The sequence below is a fragment of the Sarcophilus harrisii genome, chromosome 4, assembly GCF_902635505.1.
Source record: "Sarcophilus harrisii chromosome 4, mSarHar1.11, whole genome shotgun sequence".
NCBI lineage: Eukaryota > Metazoa > Chordata > Mammalia > Dasyuromorphia > Dasyuridae > Sarcophilus > Sarcophilus harrisii.
The window spans coordinates 302894772-302912303 of NC_045429.1; the positions used below are offsets into that span (position 1 = coordinate 302894772).

At 39.0% G+C, this 17532-nt stretch overlaps 1 protein-coding gene across 17 annotated transcripts in view; it reads right to left on the reverse strand.

Annotated features, from left to right (window-relative positions):
- The window catches only part of RBFOX3 (RNA binding fox-1 homolog 3), a 942623-nt gene that overhangs the window by 35063 nt on the left and 890028 nt on the right, over nt 1-17532 (reverse strand). For 14 of the 17 annotated variants that reach the window (XM_031968488.1, XM_031968497.1, XM_031968495.1 and 11 more), the window contains 2 exons: nt 16303-16554; nt 1684-1710 (listed from right to left, as the gene is read on the reverse strand). In XM_031968488.1, coding sequence (XP_031824348.1) covers nt 1684-1710; nt 16303-16554 — 279 coding nt within the window. The remainder of the gene's footprint in view (nt 1-1683; nt 1711-16302; nt 16555-17532) is intronic. The other 3 variants (XM_031968490.1, XM_031968487.1, XM_031968499.1) reach the window with 1 other exon arrangement.

The window sequence follows — 17532 nt, forward strand, 5'->3', positions numbered from 1 at the left end:
CTATTTTCCCAGCATTTTATGAAACTGTTTCTTTTATCATTCTTTTGCACAATATGGTTGTATTACATAGCATAATTCGTTCATCTATTTCCCAATTGATGGAGATTCCTTTAGTTTTTGATTCTTTGCCATTACAAAAAGAATTGCTATATTTTTATACAAGTGGGTCCCGGCATGGTCATTATTTTCTCCTTTGGCTTCACAGTCTAGACTTTTGCCTATCTTATATCACTTATGAAGTGCTTGTCCTCTCTGGACAAGCCCACTCTGCACTCAAGCCCACAGAATCATAAACGCGGTTCTTGCCTGATCCTCTCATCCCAGACAAGAAGCTGATCATCTCCCTTATCTCTATCATTTGTGGGCTAGATATTCTGAGATGCTCTTTATCTAGCTCAGATCTCTTCAGGAGCTAATCATCATCAGTCCCAATCTGTGTTGCTTTGTTTTGTGTTCTCACACAAACCTGTGGAATTTAGACTTGTAAGAAACTTTAGAGATCATCTTTTCCAACCTTCTCATTTTATAGATGAGGAAATAAAATCTTAGAGGGTAAGCAATTCATCTAAGTACTTCCCCTTTCCTCCATTGTATATGTGTGTTTTAACCAAGTATTTCATAATATAGAAATACAGTTCAATGAATTCAGAACTGATTGGTAGCTAGATTCAAAGAAATAGTGGTTTATGGTTCAATGTCCAACATTAAATGTTCAACATTCATGTGACTGGGTCTCCAATGGAGTATCCCAATGATCTATGGTCTTGTATTATTTAAATTTTTTTTAATCAAAAATTTAATTTTCTATGATTTAAGCATATATAGCATGCTTATCCAATTTGCAGAAAACAAAGCTGGGAGGGATAGATAACACAATAGATGACATTGATTTAATATCCAAAAGAATCTTGATAAGCTAGAGAATTAAATATAAGAGAAAATTCAATAAAATTTAAATGCAAAATCTTAACCCTTGGGCACAAAAACCCTCCAAATTCAACAAATATAAGATGGGGAAGCATGGCTAGATAGCAGTTACTCTAAAGAAGATCAGAGGATTTCAGTGAACTGTAAGCTCAATATGAGTTAACAATATGACGTGGAAGCCTAAAAAACTAATGTAATCTTGGGCTGTATTACCTCCACTTATCTCCAGAACAGATTGTTGCTAGTTCTACTGCACTCTATCTCATTAAACTTCAAACTCAATTTTGGGCACTAGGGTTCAAGAAGTACATTGATGAGATGCGCAGTGTTCAGAAGAAGGAAGGCAGCCAGGGTGGTGAAGAGCCTTGGATTTATATTAATATGGCGATCAGTATAAAAACCGGGTTTAGCCTTGTTAAGCTCAAAGAAGACTCTGCCTTCAAGTATTTGAAGAACTGCAGTGTGGAGGAAGCATTGGTTTTGTCCCTTGGAGAGTAGAGTCAGGAATTCTGAGTACAAGTTCCAAAGAACTTAATTTAAGGAAAAACTTGCTAACAATTAGAACTACCCCAGATTGAAATGGCCTTCCTTTGAGAGCTGCTGGGATCCCCCACTTCAAGGTTTTCAAGCAAAGACTAGATGATTACTTGTCAAATATGTTATGCTACAATGGATATTCCTTTTAAGTATGGATTGGACTACAAGGTGCCTTCTACCTCTAAAGTTCTGTAATCCCAGATTTAATAAAATACCTACCCAACATTTTTTCCAATACAGATGATACTGTTGGAACAGAAAACAAAACATCCTCATTATACATTTTGTATTCCTTTGTGCCAATTCAAAATTCAAATCCCTAAATTCTAGAAAATTGATAGGAATATAGAATGTGATATTCAATGCAATTTTCTCTCTCATATGTATTTTAAGAAGTTCAATCACCCAGTTCACTTAATTGTGGAAATTTTAAATGTTGGCTGAATGTATGTTTACAACTTTATAAAAAAGAACTAACTCTTCATAAGGTATTGACTAATTAGATCTTGCTCCTTTATGTAGGGCTCTCTGGAAGTCAAAGTGGTCTAGGGCTAACCTTTCAGAAGTTATTGAATCTATGCCTCAATATCCAGGTTCTGACTCTAAATCATTATAGAAAGTCTGTTAACATTGCAAATGAAGAAAATTTTCACCACCTCCCTCAGGAGTTCATTCTAAGATTTCTATAAAGACATACAGACGCTAAATGATCTAAAACTAATAATTTTGAATTTCAACAAGGATAAATGTGAAGTCCTGAATGTAGGTTCAAAAAATCAACTACATAAGTCCAGGATTTAAGTGACATGTCTAGATAACAATTCACATGAAAGAAAGACCTGGTGGTTAGGAAAAAAACACATTCTGGGGGAAAAAATATCTACTCAAGAATGAAAAATAAGGGCCATTTTGTAAAAATTGTGTTTGTTTGGGGCCTGGAAGACACACAGGATTCATTCCCTTTTGGATGCTGGAATCACAAGCTTTATGTTTCAAGGTACATCTTTGGGGGTCAGGCCATGGTGTCCTTTTTCTGTCTCACCTGCAGAAACCTAGCAGATATCAGTTCTGGGGGGGAAAAATGAGGCCACTTTAGTCTCTGCCTTCTTTAGGACCTTGGACAAAAACAAAATTCTAAAGGAGTAAGGGAGGGAGGTATAGTCAATAGGAAGGAGGAAGAGAGAGAGATAGCCAAAGGCTAAAGTCTTGAAGCGAGCCCAGGCCACTTAAGTGAATAAAGAGAGTCCTCTGGAGACCCCAAGGTCTAACCACAGCAACTCTGCTGTGGGCAGGAGCAGATAAATGGGCTCAATGGCTGTAAAATTGTAACATGCTGAGAAACCCCAGAGTGTAACAAGTACACTTGCTGCCCCTTAGGGGAGATGAAGCACTTTCCTACCATTTATCACAGTGGCTCAGGCAGCCTCTTGCCTTCTTTCCAATAGGCATACTTTCTGTCTTTAAAAAAAAAAAAAAAAAAAAAAAAAAAAAAAAAACAAAAAAACAAAAAAGGGAACAAAATAAAAATAAAAGACTAAGAGAATTTTAAGATTAAAACACATACACAGAAACACACACATGTACTCACACATACATATACACACATGGAAAGGGTTTTATTAGCAGTGAAGGGTTCTTAATCACTATTAGAAGATTTCACTGAAGTCACTCATCTCAGACCTTCTTTAACTTATGGCACGCTTTCCTTTTCTCTTCTCTTCCCTTCCTCCCTCATTCTTCCCTCATTCTTCCCTCTCTCTCTTTCTCTTTCTCTCCACCCCCACCCCCATGTCTTTCTGTCTCTTTCCCATTAAAATCCCCAGCCCAGCTCAGACATTTTCCATTTTGCACACCTACCGTCTGTGCCATAACTTGGTCTGCCTAATATAGGATGACTGAGAGAACTAATTGTCTTGCTGTGCCCTGGCCCTGGTCAGGCTATGTAAGGAGTAGCATGTCTAGTTCTGGGCAGAATAGATTAGAAAGGACAATGATAAGCTGGAGAGAATCAAGAAGAGAGCTACTAGTGTAGTGAACAGACTCAAGATCATGACATATGAAGCTTAGCTGAAGGAACTGGAGATGTTTAGACTGGAGAAGAGAAACTAAGAAAGATATGGCTGCTGTCATTAAACATTTGAAAGGCTGTCACACAGAAGAGGAATTATTCTTGTTCTGCCTGTCCCCAGAAGGCAGAACTAGGAACATTCAATGAGTAGAAGGGAAAAAAAAACCCCAACATGCTTCTATTCTGCCTTCAATCCCTGTGCTCTCACTTATTTCTTCACCCTTTGCAGTCTGGTTCCTAACCTAATTTCTTAACTGAAACTTCTCTCTCCAGATCACCAGTGATCTCCTAATTGCCAATTCGATGGCAATCCCCATTCTTCTTGACCTGTCTCCAGCATCTGACATTGTTGAATATCTTCTCTTCCTTTCTTCCCATACATTTTGGTGATAGTTTCCTCTTTATTTCCCAACTATTGTATTTATTCACCTATGTCCTCTCAATTTTTTTCATGTATCAAATATCTGTGTTATGGCCCCCAACTATGTGTACACACCATGGATATGTCCTGGGTTCTTTTCCTTTTTTTTTCCCCCTCTTCAATTTCCCTCTCCCCTTCTCCTCTCCTCTCCTCTCCATGGAAGTAAGGAAGATTTGAGTTCAAATCCTGCTTCAGAAACATTAGTTATGTGGCCTTAGGAAAGTCACTTAGCTTCTCTCATTCTCTGTTTCCTTATCTGTAAAATGGGAATAGCAATAGCTCCTATCTCTCATGGCTATTATGAGAATCAAATGAAATATTTGTAAGGCTCTTTGCAAACCTTACTGCACTTTATAATGCTAGTTATTGTGGTTATTTTTGTTTAGTTATGGGTCATACTAAGGAACTGCTGAGGTTCCGTCTAATGTTGAGATTCTATGTATCATTGAAGCTACAAATAATACCTTTTTCTCTCCACTAGATTTTCAACTTCTCTTCTTCTAGGCAAAGGACAAAGATAATGAGGAGTAGGGATGGAGCAATTGGCTTGAGATTTAGTCACTGGCTCATGATAGTATAACAGGCAATAGAGAGAAGATAATGAGGACATGGGATTTTAGACTGGGAGTGACTTTAGAGATCATCTAATTCAAACTCCTCATTTTATAGGTGGGGAAACTGAAGACTGGAAAGGTTATGTGATTAGCCACAAATCACACATCCAATAAGTGGAGGGACTGGAATTGAATCTAGGTCTTGAGATTTCAAATGGTAACCACAAAATTCCCTAAAATAAAGATAAAATGCAATCTTATTTATGTAACACCAAATGATCCAACTAAGTAAATTTCTGATACCCAATTCAGCTTAACCTACCCTCCTAAAAGGCCATCTGGGAGTTGATCAGATATAGAACTATCTTCTCTAATACTAACTGTTTCTTATCTCAGAGGAATTTGTAAGTTGTCTTATCCAAGGTTGATTTAGATACATGATCCAAGGACGTATCCCTAGTGTCTTCTGAGAATTATGCCTCTCCAAGTGGTTTCCAGTTGTTTATTTTGAATTCCTTCACTACTGGGAACCTACCAGTCATAGTTTAACAATAATGAGCAGTATTGCTAATGAGTTTTGTGATTTTGGGCAAATGATTCATCTTTTCTGGGCTTCATTTTCTTTTTCTATAAAGTGAAGTTAAATTGAAATAATCTCAAAAATCCCTTCTGAATGCAACTGAGTCTGAGAATTTAGAGAGTATCAAGTTGAGAGATCCTTAACTTGGAAAGTCCATGAACCTGTTTTTTGCTTTTTGGGTTTTTTTTTTATTTTTTTTTTAAGTATTTTGATGACCATGCTATTGAGTTGTTTTCAGTCATGTTTGATTCTTCACGATCCCATTTGTGATTTTCTTAGTAAAGATACTAGAATGTTTTGACATTTTTTTTGTCCAGCTCATTTTATATCATTTATAAAATGATATAAAATGATCAGCTTCCTCATTGGAAGCTGAGGCAAATGGGGTTAAGTGATTTGCCCAGGGTCATACAACTAGAAAGTATCTGAGGCCAGATTTGAACTCATGAAGAAACGAGTCTTCCTGACTCCAATCTCAGTGTTCTATCTACTATGCTACTTAGCTGCCTTTTGATAACTGTGTTTCAATACAATTAATTTACTTTCTAATCCCATCCATTTTGTTTTATGCATTTAAAAGCATTATTCTGGGAAGGGGTCTGTACAGGGATATGTTGGATCCAACTCTAAAGCTTGTCAGAGCTTGCTGTTAAGTTTTCAAAGTGAGCTTTTAAATCAAAATCAATAACTGGAGATCACTTGGAGAGCCATGAAAAACCATCCAAAGTTCTCAGAAGTAAATTTTCAAAGTGAACCTTAAAAAATCAGCAATCATTACAAATCAGGGCCTGATTTATTGTTTTGTGTATTGTCTAGATTTAAGAAAGTATTAACAATGCAGATTAAATTTAAGTGTCTGTGCACATATTCTCTGTGCTGTTTCTCACCAAACCAAATCACCATTTCAGCTGTAAAACATTTACTAGCATACCTGTCTATTGCCACATAAACATTGCTTGAATTCAGTAGAAGAGCATTTGGGCCCAAGGAAAGAAATTGTCCCCAGATTAGAGGCTAATCATAATAATTAGCATTTATAGAGCACTTTAAAGTTTGCAAAGTGATTTATCTTTATTATCTCATTTTAGAGATAATGTTTAGAGGTAGCTACATTGGCAAAGTGGACAGAGTGCTAGGCCTGGAGTCAGAATTTGACTTCAGATACTAACTTAACTTCTGTTGTCTCAGTTTCCTCAACTGTAAAATGAGGATAATAATAGGACTGCTCTCCCATGGTTGTTGTGAGGATTAAATGGGATAATATTTGTAAAGTACTTACTGAGTGCCTGGCACATAGGAGGTGCTACATAAATGCTTGTCCCTTTTTCTTCCCCCTGCATTTGAGCCTCACAACAAACACCTCTGGGTCCAGGGCACAGAAAAAGGGTTAATGATCCTTGTTTTGATTCAACATTTTCCTAAGGAAAGCAGGCTCAAGCTGAAATGATTTGCCCAACATCAGACAACTATTAAGTATGGGATTCACACCCAGGATCTCTGATTTCAAATTTATATCTCTTTCCATCACACCATGCAATTGACTTTGGAGGACATTAGGGATGACATTTGTGGCTGGAGTTACAAGATAACTGAGTAAAATTGGTAAATGTCTACAATCTTGTCCTGATTCCCTTAAGGACAGATGGTCTTCATCAGCTTTATTTATTTATTTGAGTAGTTCACAGGTAAAACTATTTGAGGACCATTCCAAGATGGTAACTCTCTTGAGAGTTTTCCCCTTTGACTGTCTGGGGTAGATGAATGGGGGAGGAACAGATAAGGAAGTAATTGTTGTACTCCAAATGATGTGAATCACTGAGTTTGCCAATAAGAATAGGTTTTTTACCAAAGCTTAGAGTACTAGTCAGCCAAAGGAAAGGAAACAAACCCAAACTGATAGTGACAGGGGAGAAGGGCATGTGGTTTGTGCATACGAGCCACAAGCTAAAAAAAATTGGACACATCCTCAGATGGAAGCAAGATTCAGAAAAATGTCACCTTCTAAACCTGAAGCTGATGAGTCAGTATCAGTAATGGAAAACATCAGCCATCTACAGAAGTAGCTTCACTCCTAGAGATGTCTGCCCTTTCCTCCTCGAACCTATCAATGATACTTGGCTTACCTGGTTCTAATGTACTGATTATCTATAATAATACATGTGTCATAAGTATTTATGGCTGTCTTATATCCTGCTAGTAGACTTTAAGATCCATAAAGTAGTGTCTGTGTCCTAATTAAGCTAACTCTTCATTATCTTTCTTTGTTTGTTGAACTGAGCTGCAGTTGGAATCCAGGTGGATCCTGAAACCGGGGAAGTCATAAATCTAAAGCATAACTTAGGCAAAATTTAATGTTTGTTGAATGAGTGAATGAATATATGCAATTCCTCTCTAATGTGAGGCTCTGCTGATGAAGACCTGACTAACTAGGTGGGGTTGGCAGAGAAAGCCTAAAGTACAAGCAGGGAAGGGCACTGAAGAGGATTAGTTCAACCTTATAGATCCACCCTTTTGGAGGTCATGAGTGGCTCCACCTTGCTGTGTACAGTCAGAAATGCAAATTATGTCGAACCCTCGAAGTCAAATTTTCCCCTTGAAGGTGTCCATGGCACACATCATATTTGCTGAACCCCTTTGGTATTGAGCTCTCTATGGTAACATTCTGCCTCATGGTGACTTTCTCCTTCTTATAGCTAACCGCACACTTTCCCAAATCTATTTTGTATTTATCACTCCTGGCGTCTATTGTATTTCTTCATTTTGTCTGTAACCTCTTCTCCCAAATGAATGAGATGAGGTGAGATCTCTCAGGACAGTTGTGAAAATCGAGTAAAGCTTCATCTACTTCAGAGCTGGAGTAGGCCTGAAGGTCTTTGAGCATTGATTCAAGGGCATACCTAAGTCCCCTTCCTCCCATGACAACATTTTCTCCCTACTTCAGTCAAATATGGGCAACTAGGTACTTATTGGCCAAGTTCATTTTTTTGGGTAGTTCCCGAGTTTAGAATGTAAGACCTTCAGCCAATGAGGATGAGGGTCAGTGGTGGGAGGAGTGTTTGCGTTAGGGACTATTTAAAGTGTAAAACCAAAAAGTGCCTCCTCCCTTCGACTGCCTGCTCCACGGGTGGGATGCCTGATTCTCCGGAGAACTTAGAATAAACTTTTGCTTTGCTCCTAGAAATCTCTCCAGCTTTTTTTTTAAAATGGTGACCCCATCATCATTTCTGAGCCACACAGTTTTGGGGGCTAGTCAGGATCACATGACTTGGTGAGTAGGCAAACTCTTCTGTGCTAGTTGCCCTGATTTAGGCAGCCTGCCAGGATCCAGGGGCTTCTCCTTGCTCTCCAAGGTAAAGTGGGCCCAAAGTGGAGAAACTTGGGGCAAAGCAAAAGAGAAAAACTCTGGTAAAAATTCCGACTGGCTTGGTGTGAGCACAGATCAGTCAAGCAATTTGCTGCGCAGCAACCCAGAAGTAAGCCTCCTGTGAGCCCCTTGAGTCGAGTTACAGACTCTGGAGGGGTGCTCTGGACATGATAGGATAGATCTTTTTGGATTAAGCTGGATGAACATTAGGGGAGTCAGGGGTTCTTGTAAGACTCCCACACAGAACTCTTGGTAAATTTAAAGGGAGAATTTTGTGCTCTTAACAGACACCAGAGAATTGAGATCTTCTGTGACCTGTTTGCCTGAAGGGGTTAAATTATCTAAGGAGATCCTGGTGATTTCTGGGGTTAAAGGAGAAAATTTTCTTATTTATGGGAAAAAGGGAAACATTGGATAGATTTCTGCTCCTTTCAGAAGTAGGAGTAAACTTCTGGGGAGAGATTTAATAACTAAACTAGAAATTGTGTTGATTCCACATGGACCCAGCATATACCCCAGTAGAATGGAACTAATGAATGAAGAAAAGCAGACTAGGATAAACTCTGAGGTTTGGGCGGGACTGGTAATTCAGGCAGAGCAGACATAGTCCAGATAAAAATCACATTGAAAGACCCTAGGGAGGTGGGAAGAGTCAAACAATATCCAATTTCACTAGAAAGAAGGAGAGGTTTGCAGCCTGTGATACAAGGCTTATTGAGAAATGGACTAATAGAACCCTGCATTTCACCTTTCAACACAACCATAGACTTCCCGTCAAGAAGAAGGATGGGAAATACAAGTTTAGTTCAGAATCTAAGGAAGATTAACAAAATCATATTGGCTTCCCACCTGTGGTTCCGGACCCATATACCATCCTGGGCCGGATTCCTACTTCTGCAGAGTGGTTCAACGTATTGGGGATGAGGAATTAGATAAAGAAGGTGAAATTATGTTACAAAAATCTGAAGAGACCTCATTGTATAAATAAGAGGGAGGACTGAATGAGATGAGGTGAGATCTCTCAGGACAATTGTGAAAATCGAGTAAAGCTTCATCTACTTCAGAGTTGGAGTAGGCCTGAAGGTCTTTGAGCATTGACTCAAGGGCATACCCACGTACCCTTCCTGCTATCCTCCCATGACAATCAAATATGGGCAACTATGTCCTTATTGGCCAAGTTTGAGTTCTTGGGTAGTTCCCGAGTTTAGAATGGAAGACCCTCAGCCAATGAGGATGAGGGTCAGTGGTGGGAGGGGTATTTGCAGTAGGGACTATTTAAGTGTCAAACTTGTCCCAGAAGTTGCCTTTTCCCTTCGATTGCCTGCTAGATGGGCGAGATGCCCAATTATTGCGAGAACATACAATAAACTTTTGTTTTGCTCCTTGAGATCTCTCCAGCTTTTTTTTTTTTTTAATGGTAACCCCTCACCATTTCTGAGCCACACATAAATAAACCTAACTTTTGCCAAAGAGAATGGCCATTGTGAATTCTTCCCAAGACCAAACCCCAACATTTGATGCTTGAACATCAATCTCAACATTTGGTGCAGTACATCCATCACATCTATGTTGCTTTCAAGTGACTAATAGACTGATCTATTTAATCAACAACAGTCTCCAAACTTAGTCAAAAAGGTTGGTGTGTCTCCCATGATGTCATGGGAGAAATGTGAACATGTAACTGACTTGAGAAAGGGAGGGAAGAAGGAAGGAAACAAATTCATTAAGTCCTTACTGTGTGCTAGTTCATTAAGTCCCTACTATGTGCTAGTCACTGTGCTGAGCATTTTACAAATATCATCTCACTTCATCTTCACAGCAATTTGGAAGGTAGGTGCTATTATTATCATACACATTTTACAGTTTTAAAAATTGGGGCACACAGCGGTTACACACATAGTAAATGTCTAAGGCAAAATTTAACCCATTTCCTTTTTGACTCCAAATCCATTGCTCTTTTCAGGATATTATATGGTGAATACCTGTTTTTTAGCTAGAGATATTTCTGCAGTGGAGAATGGCAATTCACCAGGCTTGATACAAATCGCTCATGAGAATATTCAACTTTTGTTACCATTTTGTACTCATGAATCAACTTACTGATTTATGATCAGGTCTCTGGAATGAGAATACAAATTCACCCCTCCCCTCCCCAAGGGAGTGTCCTGTACTCTTCCTTGCACAATTACAAAGTAACACATCGTTATGCTCATTTATCAATCTCTTCATAAGAATAGCTGACATTTACACAGCACTTCTGGGAAGCATTTTACATAGGTTGTTGTATGGGAACTTAATTACAACCCAGTGAGGTAGGTACTACAGATCTTATTATGCACATTTTACAGATGAGGAAACTGAGACTTATGGAGGTTATGACTTCCCTATTAACTGTTAAAAGCAACATTTGAACATGTCTTCCTAATTTCAAGTCTAAGGATTTTTCCCCTGCTGCCCTGCTTCTAAATCTCTCATGAGTTCAATTAAAGTCAGTCAATTCTTCAGAGGCTGATCACTTCAGAATTTTGTTGTTACTCAGTTATTTTTTGGTCATGTCTGATATTTCATAACTCCATTTGGATTGTTCTTGGAGTTTGCCATTTCCTTTTTCTAGTTCATTTTACAGATGAGGAAACTGAGGCAAATCGACTTCGGTGATTAGCCCAGGGTTTCCCAGCTACTAAATAGCTGAGGCAAGATTTGAACTTAGAAAAATGAATTTTCCTGACTTCAGAATTGACACTATCCACTGTGCCACCTAACTGCTAGATTGGTTAAAATTGAGTTCCTGAGCCTGTGGAGTTGAGATGGTATTATTATGGTACTATGGTACTATTATAGTATACTTCCCTGACCCCCAAAACCACAGCCAGCTACTATAGAACAGCTCTGCCTAAAACACATCCCTAAGATCCAAGAAATCAAGTCTTAAGGTCTTAGGTATGGCAGGACAGGGTAGAGAAGAGCTCTGCTATGGACAGAATTTTAAGGCTGCATGACCAGAGTATACAAGGTTTCCATGCAACAGCTAGGAACCAGAGAAATTGCTTTTGATAACCATCATATGTAAAATGTCAGTGGGGATTGTCAGGGTCTCAGTTCCTGGGAGGATTCAGAGGTCATTCCAAAAAAGATGGCTTCCTTTCTGAATCCAGGCCTGGAAACACATCTGCAATGATATTGGAAAGAAAGAAATCCCAGTGGAGCCAAAAGTAGCACTCAACAACCTTCCCTGAAAGGATACTCTCTCAGAAGAAAAGAAAGGGAGTTGAGAAGACTATTGCTGAATAATAGCTTACATTTACACAAAATTTCAGGGTTTACAAATGCTTTCCCCAAAAGTTCTGTAAGATAGGAAGCGCAAGTATTATTATTCCCATGTTACAGATAAAGAAAACTGAATCAGAACAGATAAATAACCTACGCAAGGCTGAATAACTAGTGAGCAGTGGACCCAAAATACAGCTAGTTCTTCCAACCCCAATGCAAAATTTGCAATGCTCTGCAGAAAAATCAGTTTATCCCATCTTCCCCTCTTTTCACCCTCTCTTGCAATGCCAATGCCAGCCAGGGAATTAAGAGTGCTGTGGATAGGCGTTGTAGGTAATAAGCAAAACCTCTTCTTGCTCTTTGGCCAAGGAGTTATTATAAATCAGTTAAGTTTAGAAAGAAATGACTGGTTCTCTAGCTTCCTTTTTGTTTCTTTCCTTGATTTAAGGTTCTAAGCATGACAAGAGAAGAAGGATTAAGGGCCTTTGGAGAATTAAAGATTGAAGAGAATCCTTTAATTTTCCATGAACTGTTTAAAAAAGAGAGGTCCTCTAACTCAATGGGAGGAGAAATGAGTTTTAAAACCCTTTAAATATAAACTTTCTAATGTTAGTGCTATCCTTGGTTAATTGTGTGTGTTTTTTGTTTGTTTTGTTTTGTTTTGTTTTGTTTTTGGGAGATGGCCAGAACCCTTGGAGGAAGCACCAAGAGATGGGGTCTGGAGTAATATTAAATGGTCTATACTTGTTTTTGAAATCCAAGACCAGAAATTGAATAACCTGACATGGAGGAGATAAGTTAGGAGTTAGGAACAAATTCAATTTTCTATTGATTCCATCTTGGAAAGATCCTAGATCAGAGAAGTGAATCTTAAGAGTTGGAGGTACTAATTAAGATTCACCTAGTCAACTTCTTACCCAATACAGTAATCTCCTCTGCAATATGTCAAATAAGATATTATCAAGCCTCAACTCAAATACTTTCAGTGATGGGAACCTACCCATTTCATTATTATACACTTTTAGTTGTTAAGAGTTCTTCCTTATATGGAATTAAAACCTGACATCTTATAATTTTCATCCAGTTCAACTTTAAGGAATCACAGAGAAGTCTAGTTTCATATATTGAAAATAGCAATTTCCTATCTAAATTTTCTCTTCTTCAGGCTAAACATCTCTAGTCTCTCCAGCAGTTCCTAAAATGAAATGGTTTCCAGATAACTCACTATAGCCTATTTGCTTTTTTAATAGCCATATTACATTGTCATTTGAACTTGTGATCCCCTAATATTCACACAGATCTTTTCTACCTGAATTGTACCCCCAATCTGGTAACTATGTATTGAGTTTCTGAACTGAAATGCAAGACTTTCAATTCATTGTTCAATTTCATCATTATTCTGACCTGTCAAGATTATGTTGAAATCTTATTTTGTCATTCCTCTTGGCTTTGTATCATTGATAAAAATTATATAAAATAGCTATATACTGCATATGTATATGGATATGTGTATATATGTTTGTGTATATCTATGTCATAAATAAATTAATTAAACCAAAAAGGCAAATGGATGAAATGAAGTCACATAGCCACCCAGGACTCTTCATGTATTCAGCAAACATTTGAGTGCCTTACTTTGTTTATTCAAATTATTGATAAAACTGTTGAACAGTAGGATATTATCCATAGGACACTACTGAAGACTTTTCTATTTGATATCTTTAATTCTATTTTCATTCATTCTACACTGTCCTCTTTTCAATGACCATACCAGGAAAGGCTTCATTAAATGAAGAGACCTAATAGATATATTGGAAACTATTTGGTACAGTGGATAGAGTGCAGGGTCTGTTGTCAGGGAAACCTGAGTTCAAATTTGACCTCAGATATTTGTTTGCTGTGTGACTCTGGGTTAGGCACTTATCCCTGTTTCTTCATCTGTAAAATGAGCTAAAGAAAGAAATAGCACAACATTCCAGTATCTCTGCCAAGAAAACTCCTAATGAGGTCATGAAGAGTCAGACAGAATTGAAACAACAATGAAAAACCATTTTCCTGATCTATTAGAACGATAAACCCGTCAGCAAAGAAATGAGGAAGGTTTGACTTGATTTGTTTTTAAGGAACCAATTTTGGCTCCTAGTGATTACTTCTTTAGTTAATGAGATTTCACAAACCACCTCTTCAATAATCTCTTGTTGACTCAGTGGCAGTCCCATTGATACAAATTTTGTTTCTACTTGTTGAAAATGAAGGCAAATGACTTCTGATTTTGGTCCTTTGGAGTTTGGGACTTTGATTTTTCCCACCTGGATTAGAAATGCTAGAGTTCCTGTATAGCCAAAGGAGATATTCATTTAGGTTCTCAGAGACCACAGGAAGAGAGGTCCCAGGAGGATAGAGAGGAACAGAAAAAATGTAAGAGTTGTTGATCTACTTCAGATAGGATTTAGATGAGAAAAATGTAAAATATTTGTGCTCTAGGACAAGGAAGTCACAGGGAAGCTCTGGGTAGGGTATGTCTCTATAGACATGAAAGGAAATATTGCTTATAATAATAATAACTTATATTTATATAATATTTTAAGGTTAACAGAGCACTTTCCTCACCATAACTCTATGAAGTAAATAATACAAACAGTAATACTTTCATATTATAGATGAGAAGACTGAAACTCTGATCACACAGCTAATATATTAGGTGGAATTTGAATCTTGGTCTCCCAATGATAAATCTATTGCTCTATCCATTATATTACATGGATTTCTCCTAGGGTATACATATTTCTCTTCATTCCTCATTGTGAGTGGGTAATGGGGATGTCTGGATTTTTGCTAAATGTTTTACGTGTAATGTAGTCCCTTGACTAGAGATATTAGAATCTCTGGTGCTGAGATTAATTAATCAGGCCCTTGTCCTTATCTGACAAATACAACTTATCTCAGTCCCCTTCCTCTTCAATCACACTGGGAAGGGGAAAAAACCAAAAGAAGTTATGGAAAGTTTTGCCAAATGTAGAGAAGCAGGGTGAAATAGAGTCAAACAATTCAACAATTCTATATTAGAAACTTCCTGATGGTCAAATCCAGTAAATGGGGAAGCAGGTGATGGAGATAGGTGATAAGTCAGGGTGTTGCCACTGCTAGGAAATGTTAAGCATAATAATCTATTTTCCTAGTCTCCACCTCTACTTTCTAACCCTGAGAAATATTATTGACTAAAAAGCCAGCATGAGAACTAGGTCTCAGGAGGGACTGGAGATTGGAATTAGAAGAGAATAAGGGAGAGGAAAGGATCATAGGAGCAAGATTTAATGCTGAAAAGGATCTTTGAGGATATCTAGTTAAAGCTCAATATTTTATAGATAAGGAGACTGATGCTCATAGAGAACACAGTTACTGTGTGTCAGAGGTGGGCTTTAAGTCCAGCATTCTATTCAAGGCTTGAAAAGGGTAAAAAAATAAAAGAGACCAAAAGTTTGAGTAAAATAAAATATAATTTTTAGTAAATATATAGTTTATTTACTAATTACTGTTTAATAAATATAAGTAAAAATATACAGTAAAAATAAGGGGATGGAGAGGGTACAGTTGCTGCCTCAGAATAAGAGGAGCTAGGGAAAGGGGGGGCTCCCTACTCTGAGGGGATGGGCCAGGGGCTGACCTAGTATGATCACTACTCCTTAACAAGCTCTCTTTTTATTATCAGGAAATCTCTATGAAGTGCATGGCTCAGCACTTTCCCCTTCGGAACTGCATTACAACCACATAATTGAAGCTATCTCATTGGAGGGCAGCCAAGCAGGTAGATTACAAGTGATTAGAAATGATAGGAGAGCCAGTAATCAGAGACAGCTCAAAGAGAGGACCCGTCAGCAGAGTTACAGCAGCTACGCAGGGTTTCTGGCTTTGGGTGATTTTTCTTACTTTCTATTAACAGGTGACTGGCAGCTGAAGACACTGTTCATCTCTCAAATAAAGTGATTTGGTTTCCTTTTAGACTGCCAGAATTGACAGCTTAAGGAACCAATGGGTGGGTGGGCTGGACTGCCATGTTTCCTTAGCCTTCTTTAGCCACTCTTTTCAGAAACAACTTACTGAGTATCACCGTTATCCTTATGAGAAACTAGGGAAGCCCAACCCTAAAGTGGGAGGTTTGAGGACATGCCAGAGGGACCTTCGGTTTCTGTGTGTATAGGCCTGAGGGAGTGAGAGGAGGGAATCACAACATTCTATAAAAAGAACCTATCCTTATTACTGAAACCTCTCTTCCATTCCCCAGGGAGATCTATATCCACTGTCATCATCCCTCCCTGCCTACCCCCTTTCCCGTCAAGGAGCCATGCCTTTCTTGGCCCAACCCTTTCCCCCACATCACCCTCATGCTTTACTTTGTGGCCAACAGCCATCTCTTGATGGACCTTGTCTTAATTCATAGGTCAGGGCCACTCAGTGCCCCGGGGGATCCCTGTTTCTTGCAAGTCCTAAAGAAAAGGTCCAGATGGGCTTTGGTGATGGGGTCTTGGAAGACATTGCCTGGGGCCCTCTAGGGTATAAGGCTGGCTCGCAGGGGCTTCTTACCGGTACTGTCTGTGTCCCAGTGATGGGTTGTGTGCTGGCGTCGGTGCCTGGCTGCTCTGGATGGGTCTGTGCTGGTGTGTAGAGGGTCATGGCATGTTCTGGTACTGTGGTCTGGCCCGAGTAGTCCTGTGTGGGGTGAGGGTGGGGTGGCACATACTCAGTGGGGATGCTGTTCTGTGGCGGTGGGGGATACTGGGCCTGGGGGTAGGGCTGAGCCATCGCTTCAGGAGGAGCCGTGGTGTCCTGATTACCCTGGGGGAGAAAGAGAGAGAGAAAAGAGAGAGAGAGACAGAGAGAGACAGAGAGAGAGAGAGAGAGAGAGAGAGAGAGAGAGAGAGAGGTAGAGAGAGAGAGAGGTAAAGAGAGAGAGAGTGTGAGAGAGAGACAGAGACAGAGAGAGAGAGAGAGAAAAGAGAGAGAGAGAGAGAGGTAGAAAGAGAGAGAGACAGCGTGCGCGCACGAGAGAGAGAGACAGAGAGACAGAGACAGAGAGAGACAGAGTGCGAGAGAGACGAGAGAGAGAGAGAGAGAGAGAGAGTATGAGAGGTAGAGAGAGAGAGAGACAAAGAGAGAGAGAGCGCGAGAGAGACAGAGAGTGAGAGAAGGAGAGAGGGAGGGAGGAAGGAAGAAAGAGAGAGAGAGACAGAGAGAGAGAGAGAGAGAAGAAAGAAAAAGAAAACCAACAGGAAGGATCCAGTTAGAATCTTGGTGACATCTTGGGTACAGAGCCCCCTTTCAAGTCCTATAAGAGCCCTTCTTGTTCAATGGAAAATTGTTCAAAGACACAGCTGTCCTGATACATAAGTTTTGTTATTATTATTACTATAGATAGGTTCTTAGTAGTATTAGCGACAGTTCTAGTCCTTTGCTGCTACAAAGCACTTTAAAATATATTGTCTAATTTGGCCTGAAAACAACACTGTGTGATAGTACTAGTGTTATTAACTCTATTTTATAGATTATGAAACTCAGAAAAGACTTGCCCAAGATCAGCCAGTTTGTCTTGGTCAGGATGCAAAACCAATGTTTGTTCTACTATGTGATGATGCCCTCTATTGGTAGAGTTTCCAAGGCTGCTACAGAGGCATCTTGTGTGTATGTGTGTGTGTGTATGTGTGTGTGTGTGTGTGTGTGTGTGTGTGTGTGTAAGAAAATATCAATCTTTAATCTGCCATTAGGGTAAGCAAATCATTTAGCCCCCATGTACCTCAGTTTCCTTATCTATGAAAT